The sequence below is a fragment of the Orycteropus afer genome, unplaced genomic scaffold (assembly GCF_000298275.1).
Source record: "Orycteropus afer afer isolate SDZICR_OR568_19922 unplaced genomic scaffold, OryAfe1.0 scaffold00094, whole genome shotgun sequence".
Lineage (NCBI taxonomy): Eukaryota > Metazoa > Chordata > Mammalia > Tubulidentata > Orycteropodidae > Orycteropus > Orycteropus afer.
Window position 1 is genome coordinate 4,048,407 of NW_006921681.1, and position 17,380 is coordinate 4,065,786.

Consider the following 17,380-nt stretch of genomic DNA (forward strand, 5'->3'; position numbering starts at 1 on the left):
CACAATCAACACCAATGGAAGCAGCAGTCAGGACATCAGACAATGTAGTTCACTGGGCAAATCTGCTGCAAAAGACCTCTTTCAAGTGCTGAAGAGCAAAGATGTCTCTTTGAAGACTAAGATCCACCTAACCCATGCCATGATATTTTCAGTCACCTCATATGCAAGGGAAAGCTGGACAATGAATAAGGAAGACTGAAGAAGCATTGATGTTTTCGAGTTGTGGTGTTGGCAGAGAATACTGAAAGTACCTTGGACTGCCAGAAGGACTAACAAATCTGTCCTGGAAGAAGTGTGGCCAGAATGGTCAGATTTCGTCTCATTTACTTTGGTCATGTTCTCAGAAGGGACCATTCTCTGGAGAAGGATATCATGTTTGGTAAAGTGGAAGATCAACGAAAAAGGGGAAGGCCCTCAACGAGATGGACTGACACAGTGGCTGCAACCATGGGCTCAGGTATAGCGAGGTTTGTGAGGCTGGCACAGGCCATGAGTCGGAGCCAACTAGAAGGCGCCTAACAACAACAACAAGCTTTGCTGTGTAAAAGACTAACCTTGTTACAAAATAAAATGGGAGAAAAAAAAAATCCTATTTAAAATGGCAATCAAAAAGATTTGTTTAAATCAAGGAAAAGATGCAAGACATGGGCAGGGTCTGTAGGAGGAGTTCAGATGGCCTGGTAGTTGGAGGCCCGGGCTCTGAAAGCCTGAATAGGTTCTTGGAGCCCTCCATTTATTAACTATGCAGTGTTGCACAAACTGCTGGGCCTCTCCAAGCTTCAGTCACTTCATCTAGAACGCATTGTTGCTCTTTGGCATGATTAAGCCCTCAGCTGCTAACCAAAAGTTTTGTGGTTAGAACTCGCCCCCACCATGGCTTCACGGAAGAAAGTCCTGGTGATCTCCTTCTGTAATTATTACAGCCTACAGACCCTATGGGCACAGTTCTGCTCTGACACACATGGGGCCACCATGAGTAGGAATGAACTTGGCTGCAACTGGCTTTTTTTTTTTTTTTTTTGTATCCTTCTAAGAAAGGAAACCATCCCTCTTAAAGAAAAAAAAAATTACTGTGGTGAGATATACAGACCATTTATCATTTCAATCATTTTTACATGTACAATTCAGTGACATTATGTCCCCTGTGTTGTGCAACCTTCATCACTATTCATTTCTAGAGCTTTTCATCACCCTTAATAGAAACCCAATGTCTCTTAAGCAAATATTTCCCCATATCCTCCTCCCATGAGTCCTTCGTAACCACTAGTCAGCTTTAGTCTCTGTGCGTTTGCCCATTCTGGATATTTCACATTAGTGGGAGCATACATTATTTTCCTTTTGTTGTTGTTGTTGTTGTTGTTGTTATGTGCCGTCAAGTCAGCCCTCACTCATAGCAACCCCTCCTTGGGTTTCCGAGGCAGTATCACTATGGAAGTAGGATTGCCCAACCTTCCTTCCAAGGAGTGGCTGGTGGGTTTGAACTACCAGCCTTCTGGTTAGCAGTCAAGTGCTTTAGCCACTATGCTACCAGAGCTCCTATTTTCCATTTAGGTCTGACTAATTGCACTCAGCATAATGTTGTTAAGGTTCATCCATGTTGTGGCATGAATCAATGCTTCCTTCCTCTTTATGGTTGAGTAATATTCCATTATATGCATGTACCACATTGTGCTTATCCATCCATCGATGGAGACTTGGGTTGTTTCCACCTTTTGGCGACTGTGAAGAATAGAGGGATGGACATTGGTGTAGGTACGTGGGTGGCTCCATTTGCACTTGGCTACTAATTGAAAGGTTGGTAGTCCAACTCCATCCTTCAATAGCACGGGAGAAGGCCTGGCGATCAACCATTGGAAGCCCCATGGAGTGCAGTTCTACTCTGACACGTGTCGGGTCACCATGAGTCGGAATCAACTAGGCCACAAGGGGTTTGGTGTGGACATTGGTGAGCAGTGTCCACCCCTCTCTGGGGCTTTCTCTGCCTACCTGCAGAAGACACTGATACCCTGCTTCTCTCTGTAGGTCTTGGAGGAGGGTTCGGCTATGTTGTTGGGGGGATCCACTGGGACAAAACCAGCTTCGGGCGAGCCCTGGGTGGGCAGCTCCGAGTTATTTACATCTTCACCGCAGTCACCCTGAGTGTCACCACCGTCCTGACCCTGGTCAGCATCCCGGAGCGTCCACTGCGGCCCCTGGGCGAGAAGAGAGCTGCCATGAAGAGTCCCAGCTTGCCCCTGCCCCCTTCCCCACCCATCTTGTTTGAGGAAGGTGCTGGTGAGGACCTGCCTTCTCACAATGCCACCAACTTATACGCCAGCTTCACCAGCCCCATCTCTCCTCTCAGCCCCCTCACACCAAAATACGGCAGCTTCATCAGCAGGGACAGCTCCCTGACAGGGCTCAGCGAGTTCGCCTCCTCCTTTGGCACCTCCAACATAGACAGTGTCCTCATAGACTGCTTCACGGGAGGCCAGGACAGCTACCTGGCCCTTCCCGGAAGCTTCCCCAGACAGACCATCAGTGTCAGCTTCCCCCGGGTGCCTGAGGGCTTCTACCACCAGGACCGTGGGCTTCTGGAGCGCAGGGAGGCCGCCCTGACCTCTGGCGTGGATGGGGACATCTTAAGGGTGGGCTCCTTGGACACCTCAAAGCCACGATCGGCAGGGATTCTGAAGAGGCCCCAGACCTTGGCCATTCCAGATGCTGCTGGAGGAAGTTGCCCAGAAACTAGCAGGAGAAGGAACGTGACCTTCAGCCAACAGGTAACAGGGGGGACACTGAAGAGCATTAGCTGGATGACAAAGAAGGAGAATCGGTTTTGAAAAAACAAACAAAAACCTGTGGGCCATCAGAGTGGAATTGTAAAGTGTGTTGATCTAAATAGACAGCTTCATAAGCATTTACATTTTCACTGACAGACACATCAGTAAACAAATGTTCTAAAGTGAGTCCCACAGACGAAGGTGGTCATGGCATCTGCTAAGTATAAATCAGGGAGTTTAATAAATTGTCAAAGAGCCCTGGTGGCAGAACAGGTAAGCACTTGTCTGCTACCTGCAGGGTCAGCGGTTCGAACCCACCCAGCAGCTCTGTGGTAATCTGCTCCCATAAAGATTACAACCTGGGAAACCCAATAGGGCAGTTTTACTCTGTCCTATAGGGTCACTATGAGTCGGAATTGATTTAGCAGCACACAACAACAATAAACTGGCTATGTGATAAATTGACAATTCTTTTAAACTCTGCTTCATATTCCCAAAGGTCATTCAGTCTAGGAGTGTGTGTTTGTTTCTAGTATTTCTTTCCAACACTTGCAGTCCATTTTGACTGAGTGACTCTGGTGCCAAAGAATCTAAGTGGTCGTGAAAGGCAGAAGGAGAACGTGGTGAAACCCTGAATGCTCTGGGCTGTCGTCTGCTGTAGATACTGTCTCTCCTAATACCCAGCATTAGCTCACTCCCAGAGGCAGGAGAAATGCTGGGCTCTACAGGGCAGAGGCCTGTCCTCCTATGAAAGCACAGGACCTTCTGGAAGGCTGTACGAGCTGTAGTTAGTATATTCCATGTTGGCTAAAGGACCATGAACCCAGTGGCTTGTTTGGGGGATTCTACTAGCTTTCAGCGTCCATGATCTGGGTGAGGTGACTTTAAAGAGGTTATTCTTTCATGTAAAGCAGGCACAATAGCTACTGTGCCCTGCCAGCCCTCAGGGGACACTACGGGATGAGAGCTCATTTCAATAAGATCTTGGAGTTTCTTAAGCATGTTGTCGTTGTTAGCTGTCATCCAGTTGACCACCAATTCATGATGATCCCATGCACAATGGGACAAAATGCTAATGGGTCCTGTCCCACTGCTCGGTTGTCATGGATTGGACGAGAGTGAGCCATGGGGGTTTTCACTGGCTGAGTTTTGGGACTAGATCCCCAGGCCTTTCTTCCTGCTCCATCTTAGTCTGGAAGCTCCACTCAAACCTGCTCAGCATCGTAGCAACATACAGCCTCCACTGACAGGTGGTTGCACAGGAGGTGCACTGGTTGGTCATCAAACCTGGGTCTCCACGTGGAAGGAGAGAACTCTGGCACCGAACCACCACTGTGCTCTTCTTGCACATGCATCCTATAAAACTGGGTTGAGCCTGCACAGATCCTTCAGAGGAGGTGCTCCTGAAGGCTGGGTGACCAGAAGCACAGCCCAGTGAGATGCATGTCCTGGGGCCACAGATGCCGTATGCACCATATGCAGTGTGTCACTGATGCAATGCCCAGGCTCTGCCTACCCATCCCAGACCCACATGAGACCCAAATGACTATGTCCTGCTGTTCCATTTCACCTCAAGGAGCAGGTGCCCCCTCCTCTATGCTTGAAAGACTTCTCAGACTTTATCTGAGGCTGACTGGAGACATATTTTGAGATCCTGGCTCATTTTCTTCTCGTAATTGTTTGTCTCATTGGTTTTTCTCTTGTGTATTCATTCCTTCATGCCATTTACATTATCTCTTACTATTAGTGTTCCTTTTAGTCAAGAGAGGGTATTTTTCACTTTCAATAATGTAAATCTAAACTCAAAAAACTCACTGCCATCAAGTCAGATCCAACTCATAGTGACCCCTCCTTGGGTTTCCAAGGTGGTATCTCTATGGAAGTAGATTACCCAGTCTTGCTTCCAAGGAGTGGCTTGTGGGTTTGAACCACCAGCCTTCTGGTTAGCAGTCAAATGCTTTAGGCAATACACCACCAGAGCTCCTAATGCAAATCTAGTTATGGTCTAATACACTAGTTGAAAGTTTCCATTGAGTCAACTCCAACTCATGGTGATCCAACATGTGTCAGAGTAGAACTGCTCCAGAGTGTTTCCAATGGCTATGATCTTTCAGAAGTAGATCACCAGGCCTTTCTTCTGAGATGTCTCTGGGTGGATCTGAACTACCAACCTTTTGGTTAGTAGCCAAGCACTTAACCATTTGTGCCACCCAATAACTCCTCCCATTATCTGTTAAGCCTCATCTTGAGGAAGGATGCTAAGAATGTGCATCTGAGTCATTGTAGGGGAGTTTTGAGAGCCCCTATGGACATCTTGGTTCAAACCCACCCAGTGGCTCTGAGGAAGAAAGACCCGGTGACCTGCTTACATAAAGATTGTTGTTGTTAGGTGCCATCAAGTTGGTTTCAACTCACAGTGACCCTAGATACAACAGAATGAAGCACTGCCCAGTCCTGTGCCATCCTCCCAACCCTTGCTGTGCTTGAGTCCATTCTTGCAGCCACTGTGTCAATCCATCTCCTTCACAATCTTCCCCTTTTTTGCTGACCCTCTACGTTATCAACAATGATGTCCTTCTCCAGGGACTGGTTCCTCCTTATAACATCGCCAAAGTATGAGAGATGAAGTCTGGCCATTCTCACTTCTAAGGAGCATTCTGACTGTACTTCTTCCAAGATAAATTTATTCATTCTTCTGGCAGCCCATGAGATACTCAATATTCTTCACCAACACCACAATTCAAATGCATCATTCTTCTTCAGTCTTCCTTATTCACTTCCAACTTTCACATGAATATAAGACTATCGAAAACATAATGGTACACCTTAGCTTTCAAAATGACATCTTTGCTCTTTTCTTTAACACTTTAAAGAAGTCTTTTGCAGATTTTCCCAATGCAATACATCATTTGGTTTTTTGACTGCTGCTTCAATGGGCATGGATTGTGAATTCAAGTAAAATGAAATCCTTGACAATGTCAATCTTTTCTCAGTTTATCATGATGTTACTTATCGATCCAGCTGTGAGAATTGTTTTTTCTTTATGTTGATATAATCCATACCGAAGGCTGTAGTCTTTGATCTTCATCAGTTAGTGTTTTGAGTCTTCTTCACTTTCAGCAAGCAAGGTTGTGTCACCTGCGTATTGCAGGTTGTTAATGAGTCTTCCTCCAATCCTGATGTGTTCTTCTTCATATAGTCCAGCATCTTGGATTACAGGCTAGAAACCCTGTGGAGCAATTGTACTCTCCAATACGTGGGTCACCATGAGTTGGGGTGACTGCACATTGCTTGGTGGTGGTGGTGGTGGACATCTCATGAACTCATGTCTGGAGAGAGTGAAGAACTGTAAACCACCAGAGAGCTAGGAAGTCCCATGATTGTCAAAGGAAAGAGATGGTTAACTGCTCAAGTCAAGGGCATTGCTAGCCTCATTCTTGATGAGACCAGAACAATTAAATAGGTTTTGTCAACACTGACTCATACTGTCCTGCTTCAAAAAATGCAAACTGGCTTCTAGATACAGTAGTTCTTTAGGTGGGCTCGAAAATCTTGAATCCTCTTTTTCCTATTTCCATTCTTGATAGAGTGTAGTTTAAGGATTTTATTGGTCTTATGAAATTCTTGGTTCTTTGAGGAAAGGATAAATCAAGATCTAACTATAAAGGCATTGGCCAAATGGGAGGGGAAGGGGGACAGGCTTTGTGAATATAATGCCCTTGGAACAGAGCACTTCCTGTTCTCACTGGGATATTCAGGTGTGGACAACTTCACAAACCCCTAATTGAGCAATGTCTCATCTTTGTTCTCAAAACATTCAACTTCCAACGTGATTCATTTACCTGAGTTTACACTACAAATGCTGGCAGAGCTATTGTGGAATGAAGCCTTCTCATTCCAGAGAGATAGATAGGGAGATAGATAAAGAGATGGAGATGGATAGATGGACAGCTGTTGTCAAGTTGGCTCCAATTCATGGTGACCTTATGTGCGATAGAACAAAAGGTCAGCTGGCCCTGCGTCATCCTCAAAATTGCTGGCATGTTTGAGTCCATCCTTGAGGCTATTGTGCCAATTTATCTCCCTGAGGGTCCCCCCTTGCCCTCGCGGGCCCTCTGCTTTGGTGAAACATGACATCCTCCTCAGCAACTGGTCCCTCCTCATACATCCAAAGCAAGTGAGTTGGACAATGCTCTGTTGTGATCCATAGGGTTTTCACTGGCTAATTTTTGGAAGCAGATCTCCAGACCTTTCTTCCTAGTCTGGCTTAGTCTGAAAGCTCTGTTGAAACCTGTCCACTAGGGGTGACCCTGCTGGTGTTTGAAATAGCATAGCTTCCAGTGTCACAGCAACATGTAAGCCACCACTGTATGACAAACTGACAGATGGTGGTGGCCATTTCAGGAAGAGGTAAGCAAATGATGTCATTGAGAGGATTTGTCAACCAAGTGTTGGTATTGGGTTCCAGAATGAGATCTAACCCTCACTCATTGCAGTTTCAATTCTGTGACAATGGGAGTGACAATTCTGTCAATTCCATGACAATGGGATCCAAGGGCACCCCCTTGTTCAAGGTTGTGGTAAATAAATTAGTCCCTGGCCATGTGGACTTGGCCACCTTGTCCTCTGGGTAGAAAGGAGTTCCACCTGTTCAGAGAGAGCTTTGTCCAGACATCTCCAAGCACATTGAGATGCTTCATTTACATTGAAATGTAACCAGTTCCTTCTATGAAAAAGAAGGAACTTTGCAATGTCTAAGTTCGAACTGACCTGTATTACTTTTATTTCAAAGTTTTCAAGATAGAGCTAACTCCCTGTGGCACAGACCTTGCAGGCTCCAGAATACAGCCAAATCACAGGCACATCGAGATGAAATTCTAACCTTAGCTGCTTTTGAGTCTCCATGGAGATGCTCTTAAGTTGTTTCTATCATGAGCGGGTGGTATTTGATGCTTGGCCAATCCCATCTGGTAGACAACCTCACGGCCTCTACTTGTTCTGTTTCTGATTGACAGCTAAGTACTGTTGGCCCTCTGTATCTGTGGAGTCCACATCTGCAGATTCAACCACCTGTGGATCAAAAAGATGTGGGGGAAAAAAATTCTAGAAAGCTCCAAAAGGCAGAGAGTGCATTTGTCATGCACAGAGCACTGCACTGAATCCACTGGATGAAGTGATTGTAGGCGCACCCTGCTGTAGCCTCCCACCGTGTCCAGATCCTGTCTCTCAGGCACGCTGTTCAAGCACTGTTTGGCATTAGTTAGTTGTGTTCTGTGCACCCTTTGTTTCTATGAAAAAATAGCTCCTAAAAAACAATTAAGTATCAAAGCAATCAGCAAAGGCTAAGGAGGAGCACAAAGTGCTATTTACATAGCATCTGTATTATACTGAGTATTATAAGTAATCCAGGAATGGTTTTAAGTATGTGGGAGGATGTGTGTAGGTTTTATGCAAATACTATGCCATTTTATATAAGGGACTTGAACACCCACGGATTTTGGTACCTGTGAGGGTCCTGGAACCAATCCCCCCTAGACACTGAGGGACGCTTCCTCGGGGATGCCCGGAATTCAATGCTCTGACAGGTGTCACTTGGTGGGCTTTCTTTGCAGGTGGCGAACATCTTACTGAACGGCGTGAAGTACGAGAGCGAGCTGACCGGCTCCAGCGAGCAGTCAGAGCAGCCGCTGTCCATGAGGCGCCTCTGTTCCACCATCTGCAACATGCCCAAGGCGCTCCGCAACCTCTGTGTCAACCACTTCCTGGGTGAGCTCCCAGCAAAGCCCCCCCTGTGTGTCCGTGTCCCAGGTGCTGCGTGCTGGGGATGGGGCCACCTGACCCAGGATTCTCTTCCTCACTGGCCTCCCAAGACGCCCCAAAGCCTCAGTTCACAGGGGCGTCTCTGCAAAGGAAGTTCTCTCCTGAAAGGGCATGGAAGCCATTGGTTTAGCCACCCAACCCCCTCTGTGGGCTTTGGGGTGGTGCCCACACTAGAAGACAGCCCCACCGAGGCCTTTTCTCCAGGAAGGGGCAGCTCCAAATTAAACCAGGCGTTACCTGGCCCGACACCTGAGTCTATGTTGTTGTTAGTTGCTGTAGTGTTGGCTCTCACTCAAGGTGACCCCATATACAACAGAACAAAACATTGCCCAGTCCTGCCCCAACTTCATAATTGTTAGTGTGCCTGTGTCCACTGTTGCAGCTTTTGTGTAGTGCCAACTAGGGGGCTCACCTCCCAGCACTATTGGATAATATTCTGTTGTCATGCATTGGGGTTTTATTGGCTAATTTTCAGAAATAGATCACCAGATCTTTCTTCCTAGTCTGTCTTGGTCTGGAAACTCTGCTGAAACCTGCCCACCCTGGGTGACTCTGCTGGTATTTGAAATACCAGCGGCATACCTTCCTGCATCATAGCAACACATAAACCACTACAGCATGACCAACTGACAGATGGGTGATGGGTATCAACATCCGGGCTTCCTGATATCTATCTCCCAATTTAACGGATCCGCACATAGGTGGCGCACCACAGGTCTTCTCTTGGCCCTTGCAGAGAAAGAGAGAGTGGGGAGCAGGGTGAGGCATTGGGAAAGAGGAACGGGGCTTAGCTCCTGTCTTAGCAGTAACGCTTGGAGAAAGTGCAGTGTGCAAAACCTTCCTGCAGCAGAGCTTGTATTTATACAAATACACATTTATTTTTAAAAAAGACAAAGGAAATCTACAAACATAGTAACAGATGCTACCTCTGGGTGCTGCTGCTCAGTGTAATTTAAATTTTCTTATAATTTTTATAACTACAGAAATTACTCGTTACTCTCATAACTGGGCTGCCTCAGAAACCCAAGGAGGGGTCGCTATGAGTCGGGTCCCACTCGAGGGCACATAACAACAACAACAATATAGTAAGAGGTGGCACAAACGGTTAAGTGCTTGACCACTAACCAAAAGGTTGATGATTCAAACCCACACAGAGGCACCTCAGAAGACAGGCCTGGTGGGTGATCTGCTTCCGAAAAGTAACAGCCTTGCAAACCCCATAGGGCACAGTTTTACTCCACACACATAGGGTCGCCTGAGTCAGAACTGGATGGCGGGCAAAGAGTCAAAGCATTGTTGGTTAGAGGGAAGGCCGAGGTACAGCACCTGCGGCCAGAGCTCGCTCACTCATTCTCTTCTCTGCTCAGGGTGGCTCTCGTTCGAGGGGATGCTGCTCTTCTACACGGACTTCATGGGCGAGGTAGTGTTTCAGGGGAACCCCAAGGCCCCACACACGTCGGAAGAATATCAAAAGTACAACAGCGGCGTCACCATGGGCTGCTGGGGAATGTGCATCTACGCCTTCAGCGCCGCCTTCTACTCAGGTACCTGGAGCTCGGGCAAGGTGTGGGCCTGGCTTCTTTGGGGGTGCTGCCCTCTAGTGGGCCATTGGAGTACGTCCACGGAGGACGGTTTGCATCACTACTCGTGTTAGTTGCTGTCCAATTGATTCCGCTTCATGGTGACCCCATGTGTGCAGAGTTTTCAAGGCTGTGACCTTTTGGAAGCAGATCACCACGTCTTTCTCCCACGGCCCCTGGGTGCGTTCAAGCCAGCCACCATTTTGGCCAGCAATCAAATGCTTAAACTCTGTGCCACTCAAGGACTCCTGCTACAATGTTGTTGTTATGGCAGTGGAGTTGCACCCGATTCATAGCGACCCCTCCTTGGGTTTCCAAGGCGGTATTACTACGGAAGTAGATCGCCCAATCTTCCTTCTGGGGAGTGGCTGGTGAGTTTGAACCGCCAGCCTTCTGGTTAGCAGTGAAGTGCCTTAGGCACTACGCTACCAGAGCTCCTTCATTTGGTGACACTGCTGTTTCTCTGTCACTGAGCAACCTCTGAGGGCCTGCTGGATACACAGCTCCATGCTGGGTGGTGGGGGCAGGGTGTGCAGGGGTGGGTCCTGTGAGCATCAGCACCGCCAAGAACTAGGGGCCTTGCAGGAGGACCAGGGAAGTGTCTAGAACACCGAGCAGAGAGAACACAGTAGGGGCCCCAGGGACAGACCAGGAGATCACTCACCGGGCAGCACCCCAGATGCATCGCATGCAGCAGCTGGTCCAGAGAGAGGTGGAGCTTGAAGGTGAGAATGGGGGACAGGTGGGGCAAGAGTGCTGTACCCAGATAATCAAGACAACAGGGATGGGGAGGGTCCAGAGTCCGAGTTGACTCTGAGCTTTGGGGCCCAGGCGGCCCATGGGGCTTTAACAGCACCAGGGACCTAGGAGGGGGTGTGACTTCACACTGGGACATGGGGTGCCAATCCAGTGGGGAACTTGGCTAGGAGATAAAACAGGTAAATCTTATTTCAGAAGTCGACCCACTTTTTCTGTAAAGGGCCAGATGGTGGATGTTTTTGGCTTTGTGGGACACACGGTGTCTGTCCCAACTACTGGGTCACTGCAGTGTGAAAGCAGCCACAGATAGCACATCACGAACAGGGGGTGGCTGCAGTCCTTCAAGACTGCGTTGATGACTTTCATGTCATTTTCACGTGCTTTAACTATTCTTTTGCTTTTTTCCAATGACTTAAAACTTTCCCATGGAAACTTTTCTTAGCTCATGGGCCATGCAAACACAGGTTTGTCCTGTGAGCGGCGGTTTGCCAAGCCCAGTTCAGTTTTAGTGAATTCAGGCCCCCCAGCACAGGGAAGCAGAATGAGGACTTGCGTTCAGGGGTCGAGGCAGCATATTCAAGGATTTGTTGGGTCTCGTTGAACTCTGCTGGTGGGTCGGCACCTGAAGGTTTTCGGCTCTTCTGCAGCTGGAGTGGGATCTCTGGGTGGTGCAAATGGTGAGCATGCCCAGTGGCTAACTGAAGGTTGGAGGTTCAAGTCTACCCAGAGAAATCTTGGAAGAAATGCCTGGTCACCTACTTCTAAAAAGTCAGCTGTTGGAAACCATGTGGTCACGAGTTGGAATAGCCCTATGGCAACTGGTTATAGCTGGGGTGGATCAGAAATGACTCATTTTGTTTGGTCGTGGAAAGCAATAGCATCTGGGCCTCACAGTGGTCATAAGGATGACGGCTGGCCCCACAGTGGGTGGTTGGGGTCCCTGTTTTTGGTAAGAGACAGAGAGCTTCAGACTCCTCCCAGAAGATGGAGCCTTAGCTCAAACCTCTAAATTCCTCAGCCTCTTTGGTGTTTCAGCCCCAAGACCCCTGTAAGGATGAAGATACCCCAGGTTCTGTCATCCACCTGGAAAGCCCTGTCCTGGGCTTCCCCCTGCAGCCACCGGGGGTCCCTCAGCCCAGTCCCAGGCTCCTCCAGCAGGTGCTGTGGTTCAAGGAGAGTGGTGTGCCGTTTCCCACCCCTCTGGCCCTGGGGTCGGCCCCGGGGCAGGGGGCCTTGTCCCTGGGCGCTGAGGCGGCTCACTCCCCGTCCTCCTGCAGCCGTCCTGGAGAAGCTGGAGGAGCACCTGAGCATCCGCACGCTCTACTTCATTGCCTACCTCGCCTTCGGCCTGGGCACCGGGCTGGCGACCCTCTCTCGGAACCTCTATGTGGTCCTGTCCCTGTGTATCACCTACGGGGTTCTGTTCTCCACCCTCTGCACCCTGCCCTACTCGCTCCTCTGTGACTACTACCAGAGCAAGAAGGTAGGCACCCTCTCTTCTCTGCTTCCATCCATGAAAAGTTGCCTTCACAGAGCACATTCCACCCAGAACGTGTCCCCTGGAGCCACCTACATAATCCACAGGGCCCTGGGCCAGACGAAAACATGGAGGGGAGGGTTTCTTGTTCCATAATTACTAAGAATTTCAACAACAGACCATTAAACAGGGGCCAGAGCTTCTGGGGGCTGGGTCCTGTGTGACTGTCCAGAGACCAGCCCTGACATCCCCTCTTACCTTGCTTCCTTGGCAAGCACCTTCTCCAGGCCATGCGCCCCTTTGGTGGCAGCTGCTTGGTTTTCAGGGAAACTGGGAGGTGGGGAGAGTGGAGGGAAGGCCCACCCACCTTTGTTTCCTCTCTGTTGGGTTACCTGTTAGCTCAGGTCCAAGCAATTGAGGGCCTAGGGTGAGGCAGGTGAGGCACTCATCCCAGGCACAGAAAAGCTCAGTCATCATGATCAGTAATGGGTGGATGCAAGTTTTTTAAATCAAAATGAATGTCAGACATCCACAATGAAGCAAATACCAACATTTTCAAGGACAAGATTGGTAACAGCGATGTGGAGCCAGATCAGAGTTTGAGGCAAAGGATAAATCAGGAACTGTGATCTTTATTTAAAATACTGCTGTTTGGCTCATCATGGATGTTTCTCTTAACAGCTCTTTTGAGAGAATTCACAGCCATGAAGTCCACAGCTCAGTGGTTGTCAGTGCCGAGCAGCCATCAGCACAATCAATTTTAGAACGTTGTTGTCACCCCACAAACCATCTGCACCCATTAGCTGTCTTCTCTGTCTCCTCCTCAGACCCCGAGCCCCTAGGCAGTCAGTCATCTGCTGTCTATCTCTGTGGACTTGTCTGTTCTGGGTGTTGGTGTTAGCGGCTGGCGAGTTGTTGTTAGGGGCCAGAGAGTCGATTTCAACGCACAGTGACCCCATGTGACAGAGTAGAACTGCCCCATAGGGATTTTTTGCCTGTGATCTCTACAGGAGCAGATTGCCAGATGTTTTTTCCCCGCAGAGCCACTGGGTGGGTTCAAACCATCAACCTTTCAGTTTGCAGCTGAGTGCTTCATTGTTGTGCTACCAGGGCTCCTTCCTATTCTGGCTGTTTCATGTGAAAAACAAAAACCAAACTCACTGCCATCGAGTCAGAGCCGACTCATAGTGACCTGTCCTTGGGTTTCTGAGGCGGTATCACTATAGAAGTAGATTACCCAACCTTCCTTCTGAGGAGTGGCCGGTGGGTTTGAACCACCAGCCCTCTGGTTAGCAGTCAGGTGCCATAGGCACTACGCCACCAGAGCTCCTGTGAATGGAACCATGCAATATGTGCTCTTTTGTGTCCAGCTCATTCACTTAGCATAAGTCTTTAAGTATTTAATGTTTGTCATTTTTATTAGAATCTTATTTCTCTTTATGGGCAAGTAACATTCCCATCATAGATTTTCTGCAGTAATTTGGATAACTGAAAATACTGCACTAAAACATCATCTTGATTACTGAATTTGGGGCATCCCTTTACTGCTGTGCCCCAGGCTGGCCTGTGGAGCATGTCCATATTTAGTAAGCAGTTCACAGTCTCTGACAAATTCAGCTGAGCTCACCATTTTGCATGAAAAATAAACTTGGCAGAGTTAACACACTTGGCTGCTAACCCAAAGGTTGGAGACTCAATTCCACCCAGAGGCCGCTCAGAAGACAGGTCTGGCAACCACTTCCAAAAACTCAGCCATTGAAAACCCTGCGAGCACAATTCTACTCCGACACACACGGGGTTCGCCAGGAGCCTGGGTGGAGCTGAGGGCAGCTGGTTGGTTGTAGGCATCATGGCTGATAGAGGTTTCTTAAAGGGGTGAACGGGAACCCAAAGTAGCCATCTGGCAGGGCAGACTGTTTTTCTTGTAGGTGCAAGTGAAGGGAAAAAAATCCCCAAACACTCCTAGCTGGGACCTGGCAGAGCCTGTGCTCCCACCCAGTCATGGATTCTTTCGATTGCCATCATCCCTCTAAACACAAATATTATTAAACTCTTGGCTGAACGCCCTGTATGCGTCGGCCCTGGAAAATGTGAACTCGTTGTGCGTGGGCTGCTCCTCCTGGGCCTGCAGGAGACGCGGGCTTGGGTACATCGAGGCGAGTCTGGTGGCGGCCGGGGTGGCTCCTGCTGACACGACTCTTTTGACTCAAGTTTGCAGGGTCCAGCGCAGATGGCACCAAGCGGGGCATGGGCGTGGACATCTCCCTGCTGAGTTGCCAATACTTCCTGGCCCAGATTCTGGTCTCCCTGGTCCTGGGACCCCTGACTTCAGCTGTGGGCAGCGCCAACGGTGTGATGTATTTCTCCAGCCTCATGTCCTTCCTCGGCTGCCTGTACTCCTCCCTGTTCGTCATTTATGAGATCCCTCCCGGTGACGCTGCAGATGAGGAGCACCGGCCCCTCCTTCTGAATGTGTGACACGCCCCCTCCCACCCCAGCCCCAATCTGGACTCAGGCCTATGCCGGGTGTCAGGAGCAGGCCCAGCGGGGAAAGACCCAGCCACCCTGGTGGGCAGGGAGATGGGTTTCATGTTTGATGTAAATATGTGATACAACAATAAACGACAGCAGCAAAGCTGTGATGTCTAGTCGTGGCTCTCCTGGGGGGATGCTCCATGGGGAGCTGTGGGAGACGGTTGTAAGAATCATTTATTGAAAGAAAAGGGCTAATACAGTGACTCTCCCATGGGACCAGCTTTGCCACCCCCCAGAAGACTTTTGGCAGTGTGTGAAAGGAGTTTTGGTTTTTACAAGTCCAGGTCGGGGAAAGCAGTGCTACTAGCCAGCAATGGTGCTAGATACTTTACAGTGCACAGGCCTGCTCCCACAGCAAAGCATAATCTAGCCCCAAATGTTGATAAATGCTGAGATGCAGAGATCCTGTACTTTGCTTCCTGATGGTAGATTAGGGCATACAATGCTTATGGGACAGAAGGCCTCATATTCACTCAGTCACTGATTCACTCATCCACCCAACCTCTCATCCATCCACCCTCCATCTATCCACCCACCACCACTCATCCAGCCACCATCCATCCACCCATCAACCATCCATACATTTATCCCCCTACCACCCTTCCACCTAGACCCTTCCACCCTACAGACATCTGTCCCAGTGTGTGCCTGGTACTGCTTGGTGCCGAGTACCTGCTCCCATGGAGCTGCCATAGGAGCGGGAGAGAGAGATGCTACGCTGGCGGTTCTGTGACTGAAGATGGCAGTAAGCACTATGGACATAAGCAGGACAGGAGGAAGGCGTGAGAGGCCAGAGAGCAGGGCTATCCTCGGGAGAATGACCAGGATAGCTTCTCTGAGGCCATCTGAGCAGTGGCCTGAGGCACCTAGGGAGTGGTATCTGAGGTGGCAACATGCCTGATGCATGTGAAGGATGGCAGAAACCACAATGTGCAGATCGTAAAATGCCCCATAAAGTAGGAACACGCAGCCGAATGGCATCTGTGTCAACACTCATCCTGCCCTCTGACTCGATGGGGCAAGGACTTAGAGTGAGAAGATGGAGGTCAGGGAAGAGCCCATACTTTTCCCTCCACCATCCATCATTCATTTCATAGATGCATAACAAGTACCTACTGTGCACAGGCACCAGCTGGATCCAAGGGGGACATACAGACTCACACCTGCCTTCCAGACCCTACTGTGTGCAGGCACCCACTGGACCTGGAATGCAGGGGGACATATGGACCCTCACCCACCTTCCAGCCAATCCTGTGCACAGGTGCCCTTCTTGAGACCAACACCTGCCCCCGTGGCCCATTTATGGACTTAGATGAAGCTCAGACTTCTCATGGGCTTCAAAGCCTCTGAAAGGCCTTCACTAACCTCTGTTACTTGACACCCCAGCTGAGGCCCCATCCTGGGTGTGTCTGGGTGGATGTGGTTATCGACGGCTGTCCCAGGAACAAGGCTGTGATGACAAGATGGTGGCCCAAGCCACTGTGTGCCTGCAGTCCTGGAATTCGGCCTGGCATGGAATTGGTGATGACCTCAGGGCCTGTGATTCATATCCCCAAGTTTGGGGGACATAGAGAACACTCTCAATGCCAAGTTCAAAGCAAGCAATAGGGGCCCTGGACCCATCACCAGCCTCAGAGGAGTGTCCAGGGTTGATGGCAAGGAGTTTGCCCCATTCTCTGCTCTGTGACCAGGAGGGCCAGTTGGGCAGGAGAACTATGAGCCTTCTGTGGGGTACTTCACCACCTCCCACTTCAGCCACGGTCTCTTTACTTCAGCTATGGCCTCCTCACTTGTCCTACAGTCTCTCGCCTGGGCCATGGGCTGCCCACCTGGGCCTCAATCTCCACACCTCATCCATGAATTCCTCACCTAGGCCACGGTCTCCTCCTCAGTGCTCTCCTGCTCTCCTCATTAAGCCAAGATGGTCCTGCAGAGTCACTGGGACCCAGGCCACTCCTCTCTATCCCCCTGCCCTTGTCCAGGGTCCCTGCCCATTCTTTGCCTCTAGCCAGTCCTTGCCAACCACCCTCCACCATGCATTCCTATACTTTCCATAGCTCATCAGATCTAAACTTCTCGTGCCGTACCTGAGCCTGTCCTTCCAGCCCAGCCTCCTCCATCTCCTGTGTCTATACTGCAGCCCTGCCTCCTCAGGGGCCATGGCTTCCATCTCTACTCTATCAATATCTGATCCATCCATTAAAAAAAAAGGAAGAAAACCTCACTGTTGTGGAGTGTTTTCCTTTCCAACTCATAGCAACCCCTCCTGGAGTTTCTGAGGCCGTATCACTACAGAAGTAGATTGCCCAACCATCCTTCTGAGGAGTGGCAGGTGGGTTTGAACTGCCAGCCTTCTGTTTAGCAGTCAAATGCCTTAGGCACTACACCACCAGAGCTCCCATCCATCTAGACCTGCTTAAAATGTCCATGGAAGCAACAGTCAATAA

The 17,380-nt window shown here is 49.4% G+C and overlaps 1 protein-coding gene across 1 annotated transcript in view; it reads left to right on the plus strand.

Moving 5' to 3' along the window:
- Window positions 1-14,876, plus strand: part of SLC45A1 (solute carrier family 45 member 1) — a 29,621-nt gene extending 14,745 nt beyond the window's left edge. The window contains exons 4-8 of the mRNA XM_007942595.2: window positions 2,023-2,762; window positions 8,375-8,528; window positions 9,950-10,126; window positions 12,199-12,404; window positions 14,610-14,876. Coding sequence (XP_007940786.1) covers window positions 2,023-2,762; window positions 8,375-8,528; window positions 9,950-10,126; window positions 12,199-12,404; window positions 14,610-14,876 — 1,544 coding nt within the window. The remainder of the gene's footprint in view (window positions 1-2,022; window positions 2,763-8,374; window positions 8,529-9,949; window positions 10,127-12,198; window positions 12,405-14,609) is intronic.
- The last annotated feature ends 2,504 nt before the right edge of the window (window positions 14,877-17,380 follow it).